This window comes from Syngnathus scovelli, chromosome 13, assembly GCF_024217435.2.
Source record: "Syngnathus scovelli strain Florida chromosome 13, RoL_Ssco_1.2, whole genome shotgun sequence".
Lineage (NCBI taxonomy): Eukaryota > Metazoa > Chordata > Actinopteri > Syngnathiformes > Syngnathidae > Syngnathus > Syngnathus scovelli.
The window spans coordinates 13,653,833-13,678,679 of NC_090859.1; the positions used below are offsets into that span (position 1 = coordinate 13,653,833).

At 46.2% G+C, this 24,847-nt stretch overlaps 4 protein-coding genes across 8 annotated transcripts; 2 read left to right on the plus strand and 2 right to left on the minus strand.

Annotated features, from left to right (window-relative positions):
• Positions 1-758: 758 nt before the first annotated feature.
• On the plus strand, positions 759-3,817 carry arid6 (AT-rich interaction domain 6). 2 transcript variants are annotated; one of them, XM_049739335.2, is made up of 6 exons: positions 759-989; positions 1,317-1,470; positions 1,575-1,627; positions 1,700-1,797; positions 1,861-2,017; positions 2,400-3,817. In XM_049739335.2, exons 1-6 carry the CDS (start codon positions 981-983, stop codon positions 3,660-3,662), a joined length of 1,734 nt encoding a protein of 577 aa, XP_049595292.1. In that variant the 5' UTR covers positions 759-980; the 3' UTR covers positions 3,663-3,817. The 2 variants fall into 2 exon arrangements, with proteins under 2 accessions (XP_049595292.1, XP_049595293.1); XM_049739336.2 differs by lacking the exon at positions 759-989 and having other exon boundaries at positions 1,339-1,485.
• A 669-nt stretch (positions 3,818-4,486) lies between these two features.
• On the minus strand, positions 4,487-13,649 carry zgc:162472 (uncharacterized protein LOC553495 homolog). Of its 2 annotated transcripts, XM_049739329.2 has the most exons (26): positions 13,529-13,649; positions 12,706-12,908; positions 12,055-12,628; positions 11,861-11,967; positions 11,733-11,792; positions 11,483-11,647; positions 11,275-11,408; positions 11,097-11,191; positions 10,963-11,017; positions 10,750-10,881; positions 10,420-10,644; positions 10,293-10,356; positions 10,029-10,230; positions 9,836-9,951; positions 9,476-9,770; positions 9,242-9,376; positions 9,045-9,081; positions 8,871-8,972; positions 7,435-8,806; positions 7,209-7,330; positions 7,027-7,139; positions 6,858-6,921; positions 6,525-6,639; positions 6,374-6,452; positions 6,036-6,275; positions 4,487-5,890 (listed from the first exon to the last, which is right to left on the minus strand). In XM_049739329.2, exons 2-26 carry the CDS (start codon positions 12,900-12,902, stop codon positions 5,786-5,788), a joined length of 4,905 nt encoding a protein of 1,634 aa, XP_049595286.1. In that variant the 5' UTR covers positions 12,903-12,908; positions 13,529-13,649; the 3' UTR covers positions 4,487-5,785. The 2 variants fall into 2 exon arrangements, with proteins under 2 accessions (XP_049595286.1, XP_049595287.1); XM_049739330.2 differs by lacking the exon at positions 9,242-9,376.
• Positions 13,650-13,881: 232 nt separating this feature from the next.
• dab2 (DAB adaptor protein 2) lies at positions 13,882-19,526 on the minus strand. 3 transcript variants are annotated; one of them, XM_049739331.2, is made up of 15 exons: positions 19,311-19,526; positions 17,781-18,048; positions 17,404-17,543; positions 17,243-17,341; positions 17,018-17,149; positions 16,850-16,933; positions 16,738-16,764; positions 16,629-16,664; positions 16,486-16,539; positions 15,692-16,219; positions 15,145-15,265; positions 14,487-15,074; positions 14,262-14,416; positions 14,100-14,181; positions 13,882-14,039 (listed from the first exon to the last, which is right to left on the minus strand). In XM_049739331.2, the coding sequence occupies exons 2-14, from the start codon at positions 17,926-17,928 to the stop codon at positions 14,113-14,115; spliced, it is 2,181 nt and encodes a 726-aa protein (XP_049595288.1). In that variant the 5' UTR covers positions 17,929-18,048; positions 19,311-19,526; the 3' UTR covers positions 13,882-14,039; positions 14,100-14,112. The 3 variants fall into 3 exon arrangements, with proteins under 3 accessions (XP_049595288.1, XP_049595289.1, XP_049595291.1); XM_049739332.2 differs by having other exon boundaries at positions 14,100-14,178; positions 19,311-19,525; XM_049739334.2 differs by lacking the exon at positions 15,692-16,219 and having other exon boundaries at positions 19,311-19,523.
• Positions 19,527-21,577: 2,051 nt separating this feature from the next.
• On the plus strand, positions 21,578-24,797 carry c9 (complement component 9). Its single transcript, XM_049738315.1, has 11 exons — positions 21,578-21,713; positions 22,021-22,111; positions 22,185-22,335; positions 22,404-22,548; positions 22,628-22,766; positions 22,826-23,047; positions 23,117-23,357; positions 23,426-23,557; positions 23,627-23,802; positions 23,869-24,103; positions 24,216-24,797. The coding sequence occupies exons 1-11, from the start codon at positions 21,655-21,657 to the stop codon at positions 24,371-24,373; spliced, it is 1,749 nt and encodes a 582-aa protein (XP_049594272.1). The 5' UTR covers positions 21,578-21,654; the 3' UTR covers positions 24,374-24,797.
• The last annotated feature ends 50 nt before the right edge of the window (positions 24,798-24,847 follow it).

The following is a 24,847-nucleotide window of genomic DNA, read 5'->3' on the forward strand; positions in this document are numbered from 1 at the left end:
GAATGTTCAGGGACTCCGCATAGTTTTAAATTTGTTTATCTTTATATCACTTTTCAAACTTTACCCCAAGAAAATGATCAAAGTTGGTGATGGAAATATTGGCTATATCAACATGAACATTTAATCATTTTTGTTATTTCTTTTGATTTGTCTAATTTTTTTTAATTTTCCATTTTTGATAGAAGTATTAATCATATCAACATGAACATTTAAACGTTTTTAGTATTTCTTTTGATTTTGTGTTCATTTTTATTTATTTACTATTTTTGTTATTTTTCCCTTTTTTTCAATTTTCCATTCCTTTTTTCCCTTTTTAATTTTCCTTTATTTTTCAATTTTTGAATTTCCCGCTTTATTTTCATTCCATTTTTTTCTTTTCATTTGTATTGGACTATTTTTTTTTCTGTCTGATATTTGTAGTTGATTTATATTAATGACCTAATAAACTTAATGTTGCTTGTTCATGCTTTTTTTTTCAAAGCAACTAATCTTTACAACGAGATTGATCCTGTGACAAATGAAATAATAAATCTTGAAATAAAATGTCCAACAATCTAACCTCAGTTAAAATGTTACATTTCTCGTTTACAGGCAAACACGCCTACATATCAGCGTGGCATTCTGTTTTTTTCCCGGTAAAATATCTTCACATTTCATCAAACCATCACACGCTTCCGAGAACATCTTAGCGGAAAGTGACCCGCCAAACAAGACCCAGTCCGCCATTTGGGCCAGTTGAACAACTTCTGGAGCCAAATTGTGCCGTGTGGTCGATTTCAGCGTTGCAGTTGTTTGGTAGCTGGTCGAACCGGTCGAACCGTCGAAATCTTAACGGAGGGACGTTGAAATAAGCAGCCTCTGTCTGTCGTCCTGTCAAATATTTCGTGAAGAGCCGCCGGGACGTACGTGAGTGTGGGTACTTGTGTGTTGTAGTGCTTTCGGATGCTGCTGACTAATTGGTACCCTCGTTTACGCTCATAATGGAAATGGTGAGTAAAGGAAATTTTTTTTTGACATGGAATTATTTGAGGGTTAAGATTGGATGTTGGGTTAGGATTTGTTTTGGCCTCATATCACAATTTCCTAAATCGTTTTGAACTTCGAGTAGGCTATGTTTGGGGTTAGGATTGGGATTAGGATAGGATTAGGATTTGGATTTACACTTCGGGATTACGATTTGGAGATAAGGGTGAGAGTTGGGGTATGGATTAGAGCTATGTTTGTAAAGTGGGGCTTCAGGATAGGTTGGAGATTTGGGATTAGGATTTTAGGGAAGGGATTGATCAGTATTTTTTTTTTATATTGATATTTCCTAGGCACATAGGGCCAAAGCTCAGCCGGGGGTCCCAGAGGAGCACCGTCGGGAGTTGATGGGCATGACCGAGGAGGCCTTCCTGACCAATCTCTACCTTTTTATGAAGCAGCGAGATACACCCATCGAGAGGATCCCTCATCTGGGCTTCAAACAAAGTGTGTTCTGAAATTGTTGGTAGCCGGAACAAAAATTGACATCAAATATTATTCAGTTATTGTGGTTGAATGAGCTCTAAATCGCCGTTGTTCTTTTCTTACAGTCGATTTATTCGTGATGTTCAAGACAGTCAGAGACTTGGGGGGTTATCACCAGGTAAGTTCTTCGGGACTTTAGGTTTTATGGCTTTGATTCATGGCACCTCTGATGGGGCTTTTGTCTGGACAGGTGACGTCTCAACAGCTTTGGAAGCAGGTCTACAACTCGCTAGGAGGGAACCCTCGCAGCACCAGCGCCGCCACCTGCACCCGCCGCCATTACGAGAAGTGAGTCAAATGGGGAAGTGGGTCGATTAAATTTGGAAACTGACATGCGGCTATCTGGACTAGACTGCTGCTGGCTTACGAGTGCCACCTGAAGGGAATGCAGATGAACGTGGTGTCGCCGCATGTGGTGGAGCACTACCGTTACCACGGCTACGGCGTGGAGGACATAGAGGCAAGGGCGGTCAAACGCAAGATGATGTCACTGCCCATGCACCATCAGGTTGGTCATCTTTCTGGAAAGATGTATAAAGCAGATGGGGCATGGGCTCCATTTTGAGTCCGGGTTTCGGATTAGTATCGGTAGATGTCTGATATAGAATAGTGCCAGAGGTAAGCGGAGATGTCTAGAGCGTGACATTTTAACAACCGGGGTCACGCCCTTACGTGTGAATTTACCAGGGAGGCAATTGGAAGAGAAACATGCAATTATAGATTAACCTCATTCAGTATTGCGTAACTAAATTCCTGCTTAATACTAATGATAGAGTATGTTGGTGGTTTGTAGTTCTGGTTTGATCAAATCAGAGGATGATGGAGGCAGACTAGGTCACCAGACAAGTTAGCAGGGGTATGACTAAACTATGCACTTTGTTCTCCGACAGAATCATCCCAACCTTCAGCCAGGTCCTCCTCACGCCGTCTTTCCTCTCCAACTGCCACATCCCAACTGCTATCACTCAGGCGGCGCTATCCTGCCGCCTTACGTCCCCATGTCGCCTTCCATGATGACCCCGCACAGCCCACAGGCGGGCCCCCCGCCTAAATTCACCTTCCCCTCCTACGCTCCGGCTCAGACGGAACGAGTGAGGCCTTTGGATCATTTGCGCTTCCTGGCCGAGCAGTACAAGTCGACGTCGGGACTGAGCGAGCCTCTCAATCTGAGTATTAAAGCTGAGAGTCAGAGGATGGACAGGAATCCAAAATCGTCCTTCTCCCCACCCTTGGCCAGCAAGAACCCAAAGTTTCTCAACATGCCCTCAACGCTGTACACGCGGCTGCACTCGCAGGTAGCGAGGAAAGATGGCGCCAAGAAGTCAGACGAGGCAGTGGCGGTTGGAGCCGCGCCGTACCTCACCAGGGCCAGGGAGGACTTTGTGGTGGACCTCACCTCCAGCAGTAGTCCAGAGTTTGACAGCACCCTGACAACTCGGGCCGACGGTCGCACCTGCTTTACCAAGCCGACAGAGTACCAAGTGCAAGACGAGGGTCCAGCGGCGAAGAAACCAAACATCCAGCCTTGCCCGCCTCCCGGGAACGACGGAAAAATGGAGATCGAGATCCCCCTGTCTGTATTCCGCAATTGGCTGCGGATGTACGGCCCCCCAGGCGCGACCTACGACCCTAAGCAGCTACCTCGCCTCTTGCAGGAGATGTCGCAACAGAGCAAGTACATGCACCCGGGACAGGTTTTCTTTCACCCCGACTTCCATCGGCGGAACATCGAAGGCCCCAGGGTGCCGGACAAAAAGGAGCCAAGTCCAAACATCCCGACACCCCCAATTCGCCACATCCCCAGCCAAAATCATTTCACCACCTTCGCAATGCCTTCCCCTGTTTTGAAATCCAGCGCCGTTCCGGAGGTTTCTCCGTTTTCCCAGGCAGAAGTGACGATGTCATCGAGCGGCTTCAAACCGCCGCCGTCTTATTGGGAGGCCTCGGCGAAAGACAAACAAACGCCCAGGAGCCCCAGTCCGGTTCCGCACGATCTCTCGGTACCAACGAGCCATCAGAGAGACGGCGAGCCCAATCGGAAAGCGGCGGAGGCAAAGAACTCGCTGATGAATTCCAGCTCGGCCGCCTCCATGCTGCACCTCACTAGCGAGGAGGTGATGAAGCTCAAGAAAATCATCTTCAACTCCACGTGACACTCATGACTAGTTTCAACAACATCCGTTAACCATGGAGGGGGGGGGGGGGGTCCAAAAGATTTTTGTATATATTTTTTTTACCCACATTTAAACTAACAAGTATTCCTCCTTCAACTGAAAGAGTCACGTTTCAAATAAAGAGCAAATATCCAGTCTTGTGTCTTGTTTTTCTAAGATGACGAAAAATTCACGCTCTTTCACAAGACGAGTAATTGCGCACCGCACCTAAACCTTACCAACAATTAAGTTGCATATAAAAAAAAACAATGTGGGAATCGTAAAGGTTGAGCATTTTGACTGATAGCTGGCTTAGTGCCAAGTGGCTTCAAAATACACACCTAACTTAAGCTATGTTGTGAAGCCGCCGCCTTATTTGAATAATGTTCTGTCACACACATGCAAATAAATACAGAACAATGCCGCTATGAGGATATGAAGTAACAAAGAAATTGGGATGGTTTTGGCTCGCCATCTGGGAAAAAAAAAAAATGGTATTAAAGTATAACTTATTTCATTTGTCTTCAGTATTATTTATATATTTTTTGCTCACGGTCTGAGCTAACAAAATAATTTTTCCTGTGCAACATCAATTAAAAGGATCTAATTATTTCTATTTACTAAATGGCAGACTGAGGGGAAAAAAAATGATTTTGTTTTACTTCCTTTAAAGTGACAAGTTGACATACACGTCATTGGTATTTTATTTTTTTATTTTTTTTAATCGCAACTGTTTTGGATGAACGTCCACAAGCTTCTCACAATTGTTAGCGGGGATTTTGACCATTCGTCAAAACAAAAGTCATGTGAATGAGGCGTCAAGGTTTGTTTGTAAGAACACTTTGTGCCTTATTTAATTGCCTTAACCGTGTGTTTCCACAAAGAGACCAATCTTGGGAAACAGAACCAACAGGTCGCTGAAGCCAATATGTAATTACGTCTTGTCTGAAGTTTCTCCCTTGGTAACGACAATGCGAGAAATGTTGGCGTCTTGCCTGAGTAAAAGGCCGTTTGTCCTCCTATTTAAACAAGCCATACTTTAAAAAAAAAAAAAAAAAACATACTACACAAGTCATTTGTAAAAATATGTAAACATTACGCCATTTTCCAGTACCAAATTATAGCATGGGTGAGTTGTTTTGTTTTTGTTTCGATGTTGGCTATGATTGCAAACCAGATTAGCTTTCTAAAAAAAAAAAAAAAAAATCTGCCATATCAGACTCAGGATCAAATATTCCAAATATGTTTTGCTGAAACTCAATGGAATGTTCCAGACAGATTTTACTGAATATTTTAAGCTTTAGTGGAAATGATTTGTATCTGGGCATAAGTGGAGAACTGGATTGTTTGTTTTTGTTACAAACTAGATGTCATAGTTTCACTTTTCCATTATACATACAAGGAACAAAGTATACAAGGAAGAACCATTTTTTTAGGTGTTCCGCAAGCCGATTTATTTACATGATCAGATTTTGCATGCTTGTTTTAGGCACTACCAGGCAATCTGACAACCCGCGATAACATTTTCCTGCCACATCGCAGTGATGATCTAAGATTTCCTACAGTCGCAAGGCCGTAAATAGATTTGAACAATCTTACTAAGCCCTGCTGGTCGACATAGTGAAAAGTAGCTCAAAGGAAATGATGTGGCCATGTTTGGCGCCACCAATTAACAGCGGCAGTATAATTAGCTTGTTTTGGAAAGTCGAAACTGGGTACGGCAAACACTAGTAGACCTGTTTTGATTTTTGTTTGGAACGTAAAGGAACTATTTAGTCAGGCGTTACAGGAAAGGAAAAACAAAACCAAACTTTATCTGCATTCAATTAGCTCAAGTTTTGTTTAGCTCAATGTGTATTGTGTTGAAAAGAAAAAAAAAAAAGGCACAGAAGAGGAGGTTGCTGTTGCTTCACATTATTCCACAGTCTGCTGTCCCACGTCAATAAAAAAAAAAAAAAAAAAAAAATGCTGCACATTGAGAATGCAAGCCCAACAAAAAGTTCGCCGCTTTGGGCTCAAATGGAGCGTTGGAGTGCATTTTAGGACCGTCCTGAAAGTTCACCCAAATCCCCAAAACTTTTTTGAGAAGTGCATGTTGGTAACGAAAGGTAAATGAGTGCGTGTCACGTTTCGTTCACTTCGGTGAAAATGTCGCTTAGGAAGTACTGGGACACGTCGGTGGGCTCCTCTTGGACTGCCACGCCATCGTCGTGACGACACGACGAAACCTACAACACACGCGCAAAAGTTTTGTATAAAATTAAGAATCTGTTCTCCATTGGGTTAAATAAAGGTAAAGCGCAAAAACAGGGGGAATAAATGCCGCTAAGGTTTTTCACGAGCCTGCAGATGGCGCTCTTGAGCACTGCTTACCTCGGTTGAAGCCAGAGAGGGACTCGCTTGTGCTTGCGATGCCATTGTTAATGACTCGGGCTCCGCTGTGCTTTGTGTCGTTTCCGGTTGGGAGGCCGCCGCAGTTGTCGCCGTCGCCCGCTTTCTGGGCATACTTTTACTAACGTTCGGTCGGCGCGAAGCCACTCTGCCTCTTGTAACAGCTGAGGTGGTCGTGTCTTCACTTCCTGCAAGTGGTCCTGGATGTTCTGTGACTTCACTCTGGGAAAATAGAAGAGCAGAAAATGGACTTGAATCCAAATAGTTGGTCTTAGAAATGCCCCCCCAAAAATCCTGCAATGTCAGCGCGACACTGTTACCATGGCGACAGCCATCTCCTCACAAAGGACGTTAGGTGGGGAACGGCTCGGCCCTGCAACTGCAATCTCCTCAGCGTGGCTGCGAAGACAAAGAAGCGCCATCATAATCCACGCAAGGTATCACACGTCGGCCATTTTGGACAGCTCTGACCTGTGCTGCGCTGATGGTTCCGCCCGGGGGGGTTGATGAGGAGACTCATCCAGCGGGACTTCCGTCAAGGACAGTATGAAGAAGGGCTCGTCCGTGTCTGACGGCTGTGGCGGCGCTGAGGTGACGGAACTCGTTTCAGACCCAAGCGGTGCAATAACAATGACATTCATTCCGCGCGCCATTATTCTTCAGTCTCAATTAAAATACGAACAAAAGCGAGTTCTTAGCGTGACCAAGTCTGGCACAATACAACAATAACCACAAATTTTCCAGGCTTTCATTTTGTAAAATCATATTTTTGGGGCTCCAGCAATACTTAGTTACTTGACTTACCGTCTGGGAATACTGTAAGACTTGCAGAAGTTTGGTTTGCTCCAGTACTTGACGCCGAATCATCCTGTGGACGTTGGGTGAGACAGAAACAAACACTTCAGATTCCAAATTCAAACAGAAAGTCTGATATTTGTTAAATAGGTCAAATAGATTGAAATAAAGTTGCTACCTGGGCAGATGTCAAACTCTCTGATGTAGAGGAGGCAGCTTGAACTTGATTGTTAGCGCCCTCTAGTGGCGTCGACAAGACAGTCGCTTGCCCTCGAGGACCAGGAGCCACGTCTGGGCAAGGAAGAGAATTAAAAATTCTAAAACTCTATGAGCAAGTTTTCCCGATGGAAGGTGTCAAACCTGATCCTGTTTTGACCGCCGCTTGTCGGGACTGCCGAGCGCCGCGCCCAACGTTGGGCTTGGGTTTAACGAGCCTGCTTCGTCTCATTGCGACGGTTTTGGGCAATAAAGTCTCGTCGGTGCTTTCAGGATAAAGAGAAATAGCAAATTCATGTTAGTAACTTTTGAAGGTGACAAATGATGGTTATATGGAGTCGATCACAACTTTTCAAAACATTCTGCTCACCATTTGGGGGCTTGAGCTTCTCCGCTCACTGGATTTGCTTCAGAGGTTCCAGAACTCTCCTGGCCCGAATCTGGCTTTGTGATATTTAACGGGAGGCTGTCAGGTGTGGAATTCAAAGAAGTCGCCGTCACCGTGTCCTGGTGAGGAGAGATGTTTGCCGTTTCCTGGCCCACAGGTGGAGATTCACCAATCTGATATTCAATAATGGACAACGTGGACATTTCCACAGTTTGACAGTCTGAGGTTACATTGGAGCCTTCATCCAGTCCATCCTTTGACCGAGCGGCGGACATCGAGTTGGGTTGGACTTTGGGTGGAGAATAGACACCGTGGCCTGGTTCTTGCGTGGAGGAACAAGTCGGCGGTGCTTTTACTTCAGCTGTTGCTTTGCGAGTGGATTCGAGATCCGACAATGTGCTTGGTTCTTTTGTGCTTTGAGATTTAGACGGCAAGCTTCTGGATATCTGCAGGTTTGGTTTGACCTTTGCGAATCGACTTCTTCTGGAAACAACTTTGCTCGGGTTCTGACTTTCGGGTAACTCTTGCATGGTGCTGTCGTTTTGGTCCAAAGATTTATTTAACTCTTCGGCCTGGGGTTGGGCGACGGCAGCTTTAGAACTTGGACCACTTTCAACTGCGTGAGAATCTTTGGATTTTGTCTCTTTTGTAGTAAATCCAGATGTTTCCTTCTCAGTGGGAGTCGGTTCCTCTGGTTTCTGACTTTTTGATTTTTCCTGCATGGCAGTGTCAACTGGTCCACCTTCTTGGAGCGAAGGTGTCTTTGAGGCTTCGGCTTTGACTTCAAGAGCTGCTTCAGAATTCGGACCTCTTTCAAGAGCTTCTGCGGACTTTGCGTCACTTGATACATTGACCATGGTCTCACTAGAAGGCAATTCTGGTGTCTGTAAAGATGCTGGCCGTGGTTCGACTTCAGCTGTTGATTTCAAAGTGGATTCCAGATCTGGCGACGGGCGAGTTTCTTTGGCAGTCTGAGGTTTCGGCCGTGTACTTCTGGTTATTTGTGAAAGGTTTGGTTTTGGCTTGACCTTTGAGAACCGACTCCTGGTCGCTTTCTGAGATTTAAGTACTTCTTGACTGGCAGTGTCACAATCTCCACTTTCTTGGAGCAAAGGTGTGTTTGACTCTTCGGGTTGTGGTTCTTCGACTGCAGCCGAGTAATTCTGCACGCTTTCAGGATTTGGAATCTGAGGTGAAGGTTCTGTGGGCTCTGAGGTGGGAGTCTCCGTCGTCTGACCGACTCCGTCGTCTGTTAATGAAAATGGAATTTGGCTGGAACTGTTTTCCTCGATGAATTCCGCTATCTCTTCCTCCAGGAGTTTGTCGGTCTCGTTCACGTTCTCCGATTCGGTCTCTGCAATAAAGACACGATTTGATTCTAACGCCGCCATGCTTGAAGTAGGATTAACACCGCGTACTTGTCGTCTGGTCAGCCGGCGCCTCCGACTGAGAAGGGTGAGACACGTTGCTGATGGCCAGCAAGGTCTGAGCAGCCTCGTTGTAGCTCTCCACCTCGGACACTGAGGGGAAAAAAACGTAACGTTTAATTTCAACATGAGCGTTTGGAACACTGCAAAAGAGCCTCAACATACCTTGGGTGCGTTCGGGAGACATTAAGTCAATAACGTCCTAAAAGACAAGCGAGACTTTTATTAGGTTTTGTCAGACTGAAATCGACTGGAATAAAAGATGGATGGACGATGGAATCGTTGAAACAAATAAAATAGACGAGGGCTCCTTTTTTTTTTTTTTCATTTGTGGAACTACATTCTAAGCAGGAGACACTTACAACCAGGAGGTCCAACTGATGCACGCAGGGTTCAGGTGGCCCTGTCTCACTTTTGTCCCCCTCACAGAGGGAATTGGGGTAGAGTCCCTCATGGGAAATGTCCAACACATCAGACATGTTGCCCAAGATATCAAGCTATATGGGACGGGGAGGAGGGGGTGGATTATGGAAAGCATGCAAAGACAAATGATGTCGTGATGAAACTGATTTGTGACAAAAAAAAAAGTTTGGCACCTCCTCCATTGTCTCGTCCACCTGCGGAACGACAACCAAGGGGGAGCGAAGGCAGGCGGGCACAAAGGCTTCTTCTTCATCTCTCTGCTGGCGTTGCTCGTCTTCATCCTCGCTGGATTCAGACTGGGACGCTCGCAGGGTAATAAGTTTGGACTTTTTGGACGACGGGGCGGTGGAGGGCGCCGTTGTTGATCTGGACCTCTTGGGGGTGCGCTTTCGCTCAGGTTTCGAGGTGGACCCTTCGTCTTTGACGGGGTAATTTAAGAGGCTGGGAGCCTTGGGGACTCTCCCGTACCTGCAAGACAGTGGTTATCTTCACTTAGAGGTGCTCCAAGTGGAGTTATCAAGTTGAGGATGTACCGAGTGGGTTTTGCAGGTTTCGCGGTGTAATCTTCATCACCAGAGGAAACACCGCCATCATCATCATCACCATTCTCCTTCTCATCGACTCCTTCGGGTGGCGTCTCTTTGTTCATCTGAAAAAAAAAAGTTAGCAACTTCAGAAAGGTGAAGCTGGCTGGAAACATATTCAAGACAGCTCTGGTTTCATCACCTGCTCTTTCGAGGCTTCGTCCACCACACCGCTGTCCTTCATCACCGACACGTCGTCATCTGCCTTTGCAGCGGTCGGACCGGGCGGGAGCTTCTTACTCCACTTTCGGCCGAGGGGCAGGAGTGGTTTGGCCGCGCCGCCTCGTGAGAGTTTGGCGGGTTTAATCGTCGTGCTCTCGGCCGATGTGTCCGTAATTTCAAACCTGGTCAAATGGCGATGTTAGATTCGGAAGAACATTTCATGTTTGTAAACGAGTTTCCTTACACTTGTGAATCGAGTTGATCTTCAGGAAGGGCTGCCTGTGCATCTTCAGGTGTGCAGGCATCGTCTGAGGAGACGAAAGCAATCAAGCAATACAACAAAACAACAAGATGGCTCTGCTCTAACAAACCTTCTCCGTTGTTCTTTTCACCCGCTTTGCTTTTGCTCTTTAGCTCCGAGACGTCCTCCTTAGTCTTCCGTTTGCGTTTCCTCCCGGCCTTGGAGGCGAGGACTTTTCCATCCTCGTCATTCTCTTTCTCTCCGTCCTCCGCCTCCGATCTCAAGAGGTCATCAATCTCCTCCTCCTCAGCTTCTTCCTCCTCGCTGTCGAGGAGATCGTCCAGAAACTCTTTGCCTGTCGTGGAGCATCATAACTAAGAGCAAGAAAGACTGGCAGAGAAGGTCCCCAACGAGGCTCTAGGAAGAGCCATTGTTCTCACAGAGCGGAGTGTGCACTCACTCTTTGCAACCTTTGAGCTCCTCTGTGAGTTCTTCCTCACCAGCGACTTGAGCTTCTTCCTGTTGGCTTGGACTTCTAGAATCTTCTCCAGCAGCTTCGTGAAATACTCGATGTCCAGCTTGCGTCGCTCTCCTGGAGGACAAACGGCAACATCGAGTCACCTTGGGAGGTTCTGAAAAAAATATCCGGAATCGATATTGATGGGATACTCACGGAAAGCTTTGTCGATTCTCCACGAGTTCTGTCGCTCCTCTTTTTTGAATTTGTTCTGCAAGTTTAAACACGCACACATATAAAAAAAAATGATGACCACATAAACAAACACAGCAACGCTCTTCTTGACAGACCCGTATCTCCGTCCGAGTTCTGTTGTGAAAAAGCTGGCCGATCATGGAGAAGTCGGTTCCCACCATGCTGATCGCTAGGAAGAACATGTCTGTCTCTGCGAGAATTAGGAGACATGGAAAAAGCAATCTAGAAGATCCACGCAACTTTTGCTTGGCTACAAATTGTTGCTGCTACAACCTTCACTGGTCCAAGGCTTGCAGTAGGCGGACGGCCTGAAACTGGAGTAGGTGGTGGTGGAGCCGCGCTCGAAGATGGGGTCACGCCCGTCCGCCGGGTTCGGTCCTTTGGTTCGCTTGACCTCCACTGTCAAGCTGGGACACACAAGCGCTCACAATTTATTCTACGGTGAATGCCTCGGGGGGGTTTTTTGCATCAGTGCTCCTACCTCTCCTCATCCAGGATCAGACTGCCGTCTTCAGCCACTTTGACCCGCGGCACCATCATGGCATCATCTTCTTCTTCCTCCTCTGCTGCTGCCTCTTCCTCCTCCGCCTGTCTTCTCGTCTCCGGGACAACTTCCGGGTTCAATTTCTGCACTCTTTCTGTCGATCTGGGGTTAGCGTCAAAGTAGAAAAGCCAGTTCAAACTTGCCCAGCCTGGAGTGTAGACTGGGGCGGACTCGGATGTGAACTCACTTCTCTTTGCTTGGAGAAACCATAGTCCTGTTTTCCTGGGGGTCGTCCTCTAAACTGTACCTGTGATACGGCAGTTGCGGGTCACAAAAAAGAAAATAAACGGGCTTAAACGAGCAAGGTGCACTCACGACATAGGGTTGGACGATGGCAGGTAGCGGATGAGATCCCTCATGGTCATTTTGGAGGGATCCAAAGTGCACTCATTGTCATTCTTCCTCTTTGCTTTCTGTAAACGCTGCAACGTGACATCATTTCACATTATTGGTCCAAATCAGATTTTTTTTTGTGTAACCAATTAGAAACAAGAATTCCAAAATCAAACCTTTTCTTTCCGCATCTCCTGTCTGAGCATTTTGCGGAGTTTGAGAGCTTTTTCCATCCTTTGAATGTCCGACGGGTCGTTCAAAAGTCGACTCAGGGAGAATCGGGGAATCAACGACTTCTCGTTCTTTGTCGACAGGAGAGTCTTGGCTTTTTCCGACACTGCCGTCGCTTCTTTATCCGGTGGCCTGGGAGGAACTTTGATGACCTCATCGTCTGACGGCACCAAAGCCTTGTCTGTTTTTTTTGTTCCTTTTGGAGAGTGGTCAGCAGAGATGGCAGCTGATTGTTCTGAATCGCCAGAAGAGGCGACGACTGCTTCAGTCTCAGGCTCAGGTCCGGGCTCAGGCGGCGTCGGTGACTGGGCCCCGGACTGTCCCACTTGAGTTTCAATTTGAGGCTCAAGGTCTGAATCTTTCGGGGGACTTTTAGAGTCCACCTTGGCAGGGGACTTTGGCGTTCGAGTGATTGCAGCGAGGCGACCTGGGGCCACTCTGGGTTTAACAGAGAAGCGTTTCCTCCTCTGGACAGCCGCTGAGGAGCTGGTGCCATCTCCACTTGGATCATTTCCATCACTAATCAGGATACAAAGATGTCTACATTAACCAATTGTGCCTGAAACCATAACTAATTAACTAAATAACCAACTCACCTCACGGTGGTCGCTTTAGCCTCAGGCGCGTCAATGGGTTTGCTGTCAGTCACCGTGGAGGCCGCCACGCTCTCCTCAACATCTTTCGGAGCCTCTTTGGCATCCTGACTTGACGGTGCGGCTTCTTGCGACGAAGCCGCCGTCCTCCCGACCCCGCCCACATTGGGACGAACACTAAACCTCGAGCGGCGAAACATCGGGACCTGGATGGTTCACAAGATGCTTCAATCAGCTGGATTACACTGGAACGTCGTCGGACTGAATGACTTTTCAAGACGAGAAAAACATATTTGAAATGGAAACAAAAGTGAATACAGTATGGCACTAAATTAAAATGTCGGGCCCAAATAGCCTTTTCCCCTCCCCAGCATGATGACTCATTACTATCTGTGACAAAATAGAAAATAGTTTGTCTTCACAATAACATTGCACCATTACCACTCATGCTCATATGACATTTGTAAAACTGACATTTATTTATTCTTTGTCCAATATGACCGTATGCACTTTTTTGAGTAATATTTCACTACTGTTTTACGTGTTTTGGTGCAATATTGAGATTGTTGGTCAGCAGTTCTCGGATATAGAGCTAGCTCGTGAGAGCTTTTAAAAAAGCATAAACTGTTGGTTTGAGTTAAGAAAACGTTAACTAAACTCAAAATATAGATTAAATATACGAACTGGAAATACGTATGGAGAAGGTAAAGATAAAACTCCAACAAACATGATAACGACTGTGGTGGTGTGAGCCTTTCTATCTTTATGTTACGCAAAACCAAAAAGGATTTTATCGTTGATATTCGACGGTTTTCTGAACACTTACCTGCCGTCAGTGAGGAATAAATAGCCATTAATCGACGAGGGAAAGGATCCTGACAGAACACCAGAAGCTAATCCGCCATGTTGGCAATGACGCAATATTTCCTCGCCCGCGAGGTGTATTATGGGAAATGTAGTCGCAGATGTCGTTCGTTTAAACATTAGGGGTTTTTTTAAGTATAATAAATTAATATTGATCCATCTTGGATCATTCCCAGAAAGACACAAATCAGTCAGTGCTGCTTCATAATTTTATTTAATTTTTTTTTCAATACAGTGGATGTCTTTGGACATTTCTCATACAAAGTTTTTTTTTTTTTTTTGCCATTTCTCTTTTCAGCAGATAATGACGTAACACAAGTTGGATCAATGCTCTTAGAAAATAGGGGAATGACGAATCAGACAGAGCAAATAGAGACAGCGCTGTAGAAGGCTGGATGGAGGCCATTGTTTTTTGATTGTCTTGCAGCGATTTGTCCCAGAGATGATGTTACTTCATGGAATGTCCATTTGAGCTGGAAAAAAAAAAAAATTAGAAATGCAATTCCAATTCAATGAACAAACTGATGACTTACAACGATTGGAAGGTCAAGCGAAGGGATTTCCAAAGGGATCTCCAAAGGCATTCGTGGAGTTCTGAGCAACAGGTGCAGTCTGCTATTAAAAAACACATTATGAATGAATAGGAGGAAAATATTAAAGGTCATCCTGAGCAAATGCAATGACAAAATGTGCACCATTGGAACAGGTGGGCTCCCAAATGGAGTCGTTTCAGGGGCTCCAAATGCTTCATCAAACTTGTCCAGACTGTGGCCTTGTGCCGGTGCGGAGTTGTTTGAAGAGAAGGTGGCATCGAGGAGGCCCGGGGCGTTAACACTCGGAGCTGGTGCGTCTGTGCGGGGAAAGGAGAACATGTAAGGATGGGAAAACGTGGAAAGTGTTGGTGCCCGGCGTCTCCTTACTGTAGAGTGCCGCCGACATTGCATTGATGTCAAAGTCATCGTTGTCAGCGACGTCTTGAGGCAAGCCCACTTTATTGTTGAAGTACTGGTCGAAACCCCCCGATTCGGAAGCCGGAGCCTGCTCGCCTTTCCGAGCGGGGATGGCGGGCGGCTTGGCGAGCTGGAAGTCCTTGAACATCTCTTTGCCCATCTTCTTCTCTTTGTCGCCAAGGGGGTCCAAAGCGGTGAAGGCGTTTTTCTCCGGCTTAGGTGGGGCTTCTTTCACAGGCGGCCGGGGAGGCGGGCGGGACGGACCTTGCTGGTCACCCAGGCCGCAGAAAGGGCTGGGCTGGAAGGGGTTGGTGGCGGCCGGGTGGACCCAAACCCCGGCCGGCGGCGCAGGCTGGCCCCAGCCGAGATGTGGGGCACCGAACTGAGGAGGCACCTGCTGGCCCCAGGCGTTCGGGGGAATGGGAAGACCACCAAAAGCAGACGGCTGCGGGTAGGCGGACGTAGGGGCTGCGTACATGGAGGGGGGTACGGTGGAGGTTGCCCACATGCCCGCTGTGGTAATGCCGGTGTTGGCTGGTGGACCCAACTGAAGATCTCCTGAAGTAAAAAAAAAAATTGTACAAACCAAGAACCTTCTGAACGCTCTTCTATCATCCCGCCATCCTACCCAAAGCCGCGATGGAGGACTGTGCCGAGTTGCCCGACGTGTTGTTGAACAGGTCGCCGCCAGCTGGCGAGCCTTCAGGAGCAGCAAACAGATCGGCTCCGAACAAGTCACTTGCAGCAGACTGATGAGGGGGCACGATGAGAAGACCATTTTTAAACACCAAATGAAATGTTCTCAGACTCAGGGTGCATCAACACAGCTAGTCGTATTGGAGATGAGAAAAAAAAATCCTTCCTCTGCTGTGAGTGCGCCCAGAGTCGCCAATTTCAAATACATTGTGACGCTTTCTTACCAGCATGCATCGCAACTTACCGGCGGTGCTTTATCGGCGGAAGCGTGAGCATTAGCAAAAACAAGGAAAGGAGGTTACAGCATTACAAAGGCACATTTATGATTGGCTCAAAGGAAGCTCGTGACCACGAGTGCATGCGTTCAGAGACACCACCCTCTTTTTACACGTCCAGTGGAGAGCGAGTGCCACCTGCATGCAGCCACCTTCAGGCATCACACATGCAGCCAAAGCCGTCAAACGGCAAGGTCCGGTCACCTTCTGACTCCTCCGACCTCGTCCGGCCTTCGAGCTCTGCGGAGGCGGGTTTAGAACCACAGAGTCCTTGCTCGCAATCTCCGCAATCTCTTGGTGGCTCGCCCCGTTCGAATCAAAAAAGGGGTTTTGGCCCGATCCCGACTCGCTGCCGTCCATCATGCCGCCGTGTGTTATTTTGCCCCCTAGTGGCCACTGGCCGTTACTGAGAGCGAGGATCATGTTCTTACTGGTTAAGCCCAACATCTGCTGGCCGAGATGTTCAGAGTTCCCGTTCAAAGGGTCGCTAACGGCCGTCCTAGCACAGACGACGGGGCCGTTGTCGGGACGGGGCGTTTTGGACAGAGGATCGTCTCTGAAAGGGTCGCTGTCCGGGGTTGGAAAGTAGCCGAACGGCGAGCAGAAGGGATTCTCTGTCTGGGGCGGCGCCCTGTGGTCGGCGGCACAGGAAGTTAAAAGCTTTCCCTTTATGCAATTCTGATTGCTGTCGACTTCAGAGGACAAGTCCAGCAAGAGAATATCATTAGAGTCCTGGTTCACATGAGAGGGAGATGCAGAGATCAGATCAACACGGGGGTCAGTAACACAAAATCACAAAAGACAAAAATCAACTCAATTCTAAAAAGGATATTTTTTTCAAATTTGATAACGACCATAAAAGAAAATATTCTTTTTAGAATCGAGTTTACACATAGGTAATTTTGTAACAGTGTTGTGAGCATTACTGGAAACGTTAAAAGTGGCTTGTAGGTTTTAGCGAGATGGTGATCAAGGCGAAGGGATCGACGCAAACTTACGTTCGGGGAATGGATGTCCGGGGGGGTCGACATGTCCCCGAACAAGTCCACTGGCTGTTAGTCACAAATGTAACAGGCTCAGTTATCACATTAATAAATAAATGCGAAATAGAATAATATTGATCACTGCTTAGTTGACTTACTTGAGTGTTTTTTACCTGCACAGCATTACTTCCATTCTAAAAACAAAATGTTTTAAATTTTTAATAGAAGTGAATTAAAATTCTATTTAAAATGCTACCATAAGCTCACCTCAACAACTGTATTGCCATTTTCTCCCTGTTAGTAAAAAAAAAAACAATGAAAAAAAAAACTTGACAGTGTACGTCACCAAATAACCACAAGAGGGCAGTGTTGCCTTTACCTTCTGGGAGGCCTCAGCCTCTTTCTTCCTCGCATTGAAGATGACTTGGAAGAGATCCTTCAGGTCCAAGACAAGCGGCTCCGCCTGCCAGGCAACAAACAGCACATCAGGATCAGACACAAGGTGGCGGAAAAAAGAAAAAAATAACATTAGCACGTCCTCCAGAACCTGCTGTGCCGTCTTGATGGCGAAGAACTGATGCTGGCCCTCGGCTCCGCACACGTAGCCAAAAGCCCGGTTGTCCGTCACGTCCCTGGCGATGAAGGAAATCTTGTTCACCGCGTGCTCATGCTCAATCACCTGAGGTCAAAAAATATGCTCGTTAGAGGAACAGAATAAAATCAGAAATGAAGAGTAGCAACAATAGTGACGGAGAAAGAAAATAGAACTTACTCCTGATTTCTCATCAATGATTTTGATGCCAGACATGGATATAGTGACCCAAATCCGCTGTTTGTGTTTCCCTTGTGAGCGAGCGGCGACCGCCATTCCCTGGAAGAAACACTTGTTGTGAGTTTTTGGCGTTCAGTAATTTAAATGTCCGAAATGTTCACCTTTAGCTTCATCATGGAGTCCTGGCACATTTTGTCTCCTCGGGCTTCGGGTACATCGTCGATTCCGATCAGTTTGGCTTTGTACCTCACGCCGTCCCCTCGAAACCTGGCCAGCAGGTACTCGTCTGTTTTGTCCGGAACTGAATGAGAAAAAAGTTTTAATTTTGGAGTCATGTGACCAAACCTGCACTACCATTTGTTGCTAGGCAGAATTTGTGACTCAGGAAAATTACTTGGTTAAGTTCCTCTTTTTTTTTTAAATGGGATTTTTGTATTTGGTGTTAGCATTGAGCTAGCAAATATTCACCAGATTTTTGTGTTTAAAAAAACAAATATTGCCTTTTTTTTGTTAGCTTTCCAGTTCTACCACATCTCACCTTTCTTCTTGTCTTTCCTGAACGGCACCTTGGATCCCGCCGTCGCAGGTGAGGCAGGAGGGGAGCTGGCGGTCGAGATGGCGGGTGGCGACGTCGCAGTCGGCTCGGCGGCGGCGACCGGCACGTTGGCCTCCACCATAGTCGACATAGTGCGGGAGGTTGTGCGAGTCTCACTAGAGGACGGGACGTCTGTCGGTGGCTCTGGCGGAAGGCAGCTCAGCGTTGGGCGGGAACGCTTTTAGCATCCACGCATGCTTCGCGTGGTTACCTTCAACAATGAAATCGAATAACTCCATTATAAAAGGTCACATAAAACTTATTTATCGAAGCGTCCGTGGGTTGATTTTTCCGTAAAACTAAGTTGGTGTGAGGAGAGCAAAACTTGAAGCCCTACAGTGAGGTCAAACATTTGTTCCAAGTTTATTCACCACTTGGCTACTGGGCTATTTTGACAAGCCAGCAATAAACATTTACAACTTTGACAGAACCCATAAAAGTATTTTGACCTCCAAGGTGGCAAAACATGCTGACTAACACCAGGTGACTTCTTTTTAATGACCCCAATCGACACGAAACAACCCACACACTCCAGACACGCTCAGTGTTGCTCCAGCGCTAACGGCTAGCAAGGCTGCGAGGAATTGAACAAAGGTCAGACACGAGCAAAGGTCGAGTTAATCTTACGCCGGTAGTGTAAAAGATCTTGTGATGCTCAACGGATAGTTAAAAAATCTAATTAAAAAGAGATAAGGCCGGAAAGTTTATTGGAAGTTTGTGTCTTTTTGTTGAGAAGCATGCAAGCACCTGGAATGATTAACACTTATGTGAATGGACATTGTGATATTGCCACCAATTAACAGCATTTATGTTAAAAAAAATAAAAATAAAAATCCCCGTGGAATCTATGGTCCACTTTAAAAAGTTTGAGAACACAATTTCTCTGCATTAGTGTAAATTGGACACCTTGCTGAACTTTTTTTTTTTTTTTTTTTTAAGTCACTGCCACAAACATCAGCAAAATATGCAAGCAGCGAGGCCTGGAAGGAAAGTGGAGAAAGGGGGGGGGGGGGGGGCGATGGGGGGAATGTCACAATCCTAGGGCCGTCAAGAACCGTGAAGCGGTGCACATCTGGAGGAAATCAGCCAGTGAGTCAGCGTGCTAGTGAATGAGATGTGGTGTAACACAGCCAGGGCGCAAACACACGAACACGAACACAGGCCATGCATGCCAACATGGGCCTCTCGTGCACAATGAGAAGGAGAAGAAGGAGGAGGAGAAGCTGCGTGGGCTTGAAAAGTCATTTTTAGACTCCTTGCAGGCTGGACAGTCAGCAGAACCCCCCCCCCCAAACCTCCCCCGTGATTTATAGTTTCTTGCGGAACAAAAAGCCCAGAAAGTTTTGAAAAAAGCCATAACATGTGGGAGAAACTGTTTGGTTACGTCAAACATTCATGGATGGAAAGTTGGGAAGCGCGCACGCACAGGCGTGCACTAAAAAAAAAAAAGTAGGAAAATGGTCGTGGACTTACCGTGATTTTCGGGGGAAACGGGAGCTCCGCTTAAGAAGTGGAGGTCGGTAGGAGGTTACCGGTCCGTTGTTTTTTCCCGTGAAAGTGAAGCACAGGAGCGCCGCGCACTCTCAATATGCCGCAAACTTGTCACTACTCTTGAAGCCTTTCCTGCCTGCCTGCCTGCTTGCCTGCAAGCTAACGTCGCTTCTGGGGGGGAAGTGGGCGGTCCCTGCCTGCAGCAACAGCGGGCAGGACTCGCTAATAAATTGGACACCAAGACATTTTTATTTGCTTTTTTTTTTTAAATGCATCCTAATATATTCGTGTGTCATTGCGAGAGATTGAGTATTTTTCAGCGCGTGTGTTTTTCTTACGTTTGCATTAAAGGAAACAGCGTCCTCTGTTGCCAAAAGAAGCCACTGCAGGAGAGTAGGCTACTGTTAAAAACAATTTGACTCAAGTAGGAAAATAATTTAATTTGAAGGGGGAAAAAAATACTGATTTATTTTCTTTTAATCCGCTACAGAAATGTGTTGACAGGCACACAAAGACCCTAATTGGTGCTCAAGCACCTGCCTTTTCAATTTAGATGAATTAAAAAGTGTCTTTTTTGCTGCAGCCTTTCATAAAATCTTCATTTGTATATTTCTTTATGTTTTAAAAAACTGTCATCATTTCCATCCAAAAGTTTGAGAGGCATTTGAGTTCTTAGTGGTGTCCTTTCATGACGTTGGAAAGAAAAAATGCTTTTCTGGAGCCCAGATGAATTTGAGAAAAAAAAAGTCGTGAAGACGTTTCCAAATGTACAGATGAAGTCGCGTCACCGCCATCTTCTCTTTTGCACGGGATGTATTAAAGCATTGACGCCATATTTGCTGATTCCCGTCAATGGAGGTGCACCACGATGGCCTAGTTTCGAGGACTTCCCAGTTTAAAACAAACACAGCGAGGAGAGCGATTGCCACATTTTTTCTGACGCAAAACGTCAGCCCGACCCTTTGTTCCAGTCCCACATCGACTTTCACTTCTGTAAACTGTGCATGAGTAGTCATATCGCAACGCCGTCACATGTCGGACTGGACGTGTGCACAAAAAGTCAGGCTTTGACAAAAAGCAAGACTCCCAACAGAGCCAAGTCATCACGATCGTGCAGTTGTTAGGAATGTTGAATATTTGCAATGATTGGATCTTTCCAATGGTTTTGATGAGACTTAGAAAAAAACGGAGGAAGGACGTCCTTCCTGGTCTTGTCGCATCCTGTCTTCTGCTGACAGAAGCTGTTTTCTCTTGTTTTATTTTTTTTTATACACAACAGAAACTCACTGGACATTCGTGACTTGCATTTTGACTGTTTGTCTCCAGAATATTACAGTTTTAGTCAAAATATCGAAAGGCACAAACAAATCGAGGAGGTTGTGAAATTTTAGGCCTTTGCATGTGCCTGAACAAAATTCAAGCAAAAACAAACAAAATATTTTGTGGCTCAGAGTATACCAGAATACATTGGTAAAGTAGAAATCACGCCCAAGATGTGAGTGGGATGCTTTTCCCTCCATTATAAAAATAAAAAGTACTCAGAAGAAATGACGTTCACTATGATGTGTTGTTTTTCCAGGCAAATCTTACACAACCAGCTCAATATCACAACAATAGTCACTTTTCAATAGAAAAATGAGTCACAAATATGACGCTGATATTAGCAATAATACTATGTAACATTTTTTTTGTTTATCAAGTGTAAAGGGAAGTAAGAAGTAGATTAACGTTGATGCTAACGGTGATGCGCGTATAGCAGCTAGCAAACACTTCTGGGTTAGCGCCTAACTTTAGTACCAATTCAGTCTGGATATTTTTTCTGATTAATTCTAATAAAATCCCGACAGCTGAATTGTGTTGGACATCCGATGACATTACATCTTCTCCTCCCCCATGGCCCGAAAAACAGGAAGTCTTTCTAGTCAGGAGAAACATTGGCCAAGCACCTTGTCCTAGCCTCCAGCTTCCTGCTTGGAGGAAACTGCAAAAGCTTGTAAAAAGCCGTCGCATCAGCATATATTGGTGACCATGGTGTTCCCTTTCCACTTTTTCCCCTATAGAAAAGACCCTCAGTTGGGGCAACTGTAAAAAAAAAAAAAAACATGATCAGCAGAAAATGGCCGATCAGAACAAAACATTCTGACTTTAAACAAACATCATCTGGGTGCTTTGGGAGATTCCCAACAGCCGATCAATATCACCAAGTCTAAATTGAGAGAAAATGTGCTTTTGCAATACGACAATCATTGACAGAGTGTCGGCTTAAAAGTCCGTTTGGTCCACAGCTTTGCGTTCATTCAAGTTGTTCTTCACCTGCAAATTCAAGATGAGGATCACGTTTGCCGTCGTGCTAGGTCTCTTTCTCATGCTGGCTGAGAAAGGAATGTATGTATCATTTTTTTATAATCCATATGCACATTCTGAAATTATGAAGTAAAAGTTGCCAACCTCGGAAAAGAAATTCATTGACCTGATGCTTTAAATTAGGGTAGACAAAATGGCTAACAGGAGCTAGCCTATGTATGCTAGCTGGCATTTTTTTGCTTTCTGCCCTTGCTTAAGAAAATCATCTGACCATAAACACATTTCGCAAGAGCAGATCTGAGGCGATAACCAAACAACGTAATTCTCCACTTCCTCCAGTGGGAACACTGGTCCGAGCTAATTCCATCGCTAATGGTGTCTTTTTTAGGGGAGTGGAACTTCCTGATCCGCCCGCCGTGGACTGCGTGTGGAGTCGCTGGTCCGAGTGGGGCGTTTGTGATCCCTGCACGTTAACCAGAGTGAGTCCAAAATTCTGATATGTGTTGCAAGCTAGGTGTGGTTAACCCCAATGTGAACGAAACTGATTTTCAGAGGCGTTCTCGGAGCGCCACGGTGTTCGGACAATTCGGCGGCGAGTCCTGCCAGGGTTCCATCGGCGAGCGAGAGACCTGCGTGAGCAACGCTACATGTCAACAACCTCCACGTCCGCTATGCACCGACGAGGAGTTCCAATGCGAGTCAGGTACATGACTCTTTTTATTATTCTGATGATCTGGACAAAATTGTCATCAATGACAAAACTTCTGGCAGGTTCTTGCATCCATAAGAGACTCATGTGCAACGGCGATTACGACTGCGAAGACGGATCTGATGAAGACTGCGACGACCCCACGGGGCGCCCGTGTCACTCCGCCGTGCTAGAAAACAACGAGCAAGGCAGGACGGCAGGATACGGGTACCATGTTGATCAAAAATGATAAGTCACGACTCAGCAGTTTCCAGTTTGAACATGTCCTCCTTTTCCCTCTCGCCAGAATCAACATTTTAGGCTCGGACCCTCGTATGAACCCCTTCAACAATGATTACTTCAACGGACGATGCGAACGGGTCAAGAATCCGTACACGGGGAAGTTCGACCGACTCCCGTGGAATGTCGGGGTGCTCAATTATCAGGTGAGTCACAAAGACGACACGTTGGCACCACGTGGTGATCAATCCCTTCGATTCTCCAGACGCTAGCCGAGGAAACGGTCTCCAGGGAAATCTACGAGAGCACGCACAGCCTGCTCAAGGATATCCTCAGGGAGACGAACAGAAAGGTGGACGCCGGACTTTCCTTCAAGTTCAACCCGAGTGAGCAATCCATGTCGAGTTCACCTGGCAGTGCTAGTCTAGATTATCAGTATGAGAAGAAAACGATGATCAAGGAGATGTCCGAGTACTCCAACATCCGGGTAATTTTTATTTTTTTAGTCACATTGTAAGAAAAGATTTGTGATGAAAATACACTTCTTTCCGTTCAGAACAAGAGCTTCATGAGAGTCAAGGGAAGGGTCCAGATGAGCACTTACAGGCTTCGTTCCCGCGCTCTCCAGATGGCCGACGAGTTCCTGGCGCACGTTCGGTCTTTGCCTTTGCAGTACGACAAGGGCATCTACTTCGCCTTCCTGGAAGACTACGGAACGCACTACACCCAAAACGGGAAGTCTGGCGGAGAATATGAACTCATCTATGTTCTCAACCAGGACGCCATCAAGGCCAAAAGTACGCCAATCAGAGCACAGCGGCGGTTGCGTCAACTCCTTAACATTTTTTTTTTTTTCTACTTCCAGATCTGACGGAGAGAAAAGTTCAAGAATGCGTCAAATTGGGTATCTCGTTGGACTTTACCGGAGAGTCAGATAGCGATGGAAAAGCTCACTACAAAGACGACAAGTGTGATGACGTATCCACAAAAGCCCAAGGTTTGACCTTTTGACCTTTGCTTTCCCAAGCTAATGAAAACTAGTAAAACCGCTCATTTTTATCTGCAGGAGAGCATGCTGGCAAAGCGGTAGTGGATAAGGTGATGACATCGGTGAAAGGAGGCACCTTGGAAAGTGCCGTGGCCATGAGGGCCAAACTAAACAAGGACGGGCTGATGGACATCACTACGTACCAGGCGTGGGCTCGCACCATCGCCGACGCCCCTGCGCTTCTCAACAGCGAGGTAATTGCCAAGAGCCGGAATGACGTCATGGAGTCCAGACGTTTTATTAGTTTTTGCTTCCGTTAGCCGCAGCCCATTTATACGCTGGTTCCTTTGGACATGGCCGACGCCAACGTAAGGATCGCCAACTTGAAGCGGGCCACGGCCGACTACGTGGCCGAGTACAACGTGTGCAAGTGTAAGCCGTGCCACAATGGCGGCACTGTCGCGCTGCTGGATGGCAAGTGCATGTGTTTGTGCCCGCACCTCTTTGAGGGAATGGCTTGCCAGAATTTCAAAGGCGAGAAAGCCAAGCACACAGGTAACTACTCCATCTAGAAAAAGCAAACATGTTCTGAAAATTCATTTCAAATAATCAAAACTAAAATGACAGATCAATATTTTTTTGTAAACGATTATCATTTTTTGTGCAGGTGAACGTCCCGAGGTCTCTCAAGAAGGCAACTGGGCCTGTTGGTCCGACTGGTCCGACTGCAGCGGGGGTAAACGAACCAGGACGCGAAGCTGCAACACAATCGGGCTGCTCGACGCTCGCTGCAGAGGAGACAGCAGCAGTGAAGAGTACTGCTGAAGAAAACAGTGCCACCTAGTGGTCGTCAATGGCTTACCGTTTGCATAATATCGCTGCATCTTTTTTTATTTGTCAGCTGATTTCCTTCTTTCAGTTTTAATATTTAGTACAGAACATATATATGGTAGCTAATGTGTGTAAATAAACGTGTCTTTAATTTTTTTATTGCTTTCTAAAAATAATAGCTCAATGAAGCTAACACGTTGAAATTATTACGTCAGACATATACGCTGAATACAGAGCATGTTTTGTTTTTCAGTCATGGTGGCTCAAGAGTGACGTCATTTTTAAAGGCAAAGGGCACGTTCCAGTCCCTTGCGCTCATAAATGAAAACCAGACGAGGACCGTTGAACAGGAAATAAAACAGGCCGTTTTGGTGTTTTTATGACATCAACAAATGGAAATAAAATGTTCTGTTTTCTCTGTTGGCGTTTTTTCCATCCCGCTTTGTCAACAAATCACACCACATACGT

Coding starts and splice junctions, on each gene's coding strand:
- zgc:162472 (XM_049739329.2), bottom strand. CDS start 12,902: ATGTTTCGCCGCTCGAGGTTTAGTGTTCGTCCCAATGTGGGCGGGGTC. Junction 10,231..10,292: donor GATCAACTCGATTCACAAGT/GTAAGGAAACTC, acceptor CCATTTGACCAG/GTTTGAAATTACGGACACAT. Junction 7,331..7,434: donor GAAGCTCAAGCCCCCAAATG/GTGAGCAGAATG, acceptor TTATCCTGAAAG/CACCGACGAGACTTTATTGC.
- arid6 (XM_049739335.2), top strand. Junction 1,471..1,574: donor TCATCTGGGCTTCAAACAAA/GTGTGTTCTGAA, acceptor CTTTTCTTACAG/TCGATTTATTCGTGATGTTC. Junction 1,628..1,699: donor ACTTGGGGGGTTATCACCAG/GTAAGTTCTTCG, acceptor TTGTCTGGACAG/GTGACGTCTCAACAGCTTTG.
- c9 (XM_049738315.1), top strand. CDS start 21,655: ATGAGGATCACGTTTGCCGTCGTGCTAGGTCTCTTTCTCATGCTGGCT. Junction 23,358..23,425: donor GGACGCCATCAAGGCCAAAA/GTACGCCAATCA, acceptor TTCTACTTCCAG/ATCTGACGGAGAGAAAAGTT. Junction 24,104..24,215: donor CGAGAAAGCCAAGCACACAG/GTAACTACTCCA, acceptor TTTTTTGTGCAG/GTGAACGTCCCGAGGTCTCT.
- dab2 (XM_049739331.2), bottom strand. CDS start 17,928: ATGTCGACTATGGTGGAGGCCAACGTGCCGGTCGCCGCCGCCGAGCCG. Junction 16,540..16,628: donor TGCAGGTAAAAAACACTCAA/GTAAGTCAACTA, acceptor TGTGACTAACAG/CCAGTGGACTTGTTCGGGGA. Junction 14,182..14,261: donor GGAGCCCACCTGTTCCAATG/GTGCACATTTTG, acceptor GTTTTTTAATAG/CAGACTGCACCTGTTGCTCA.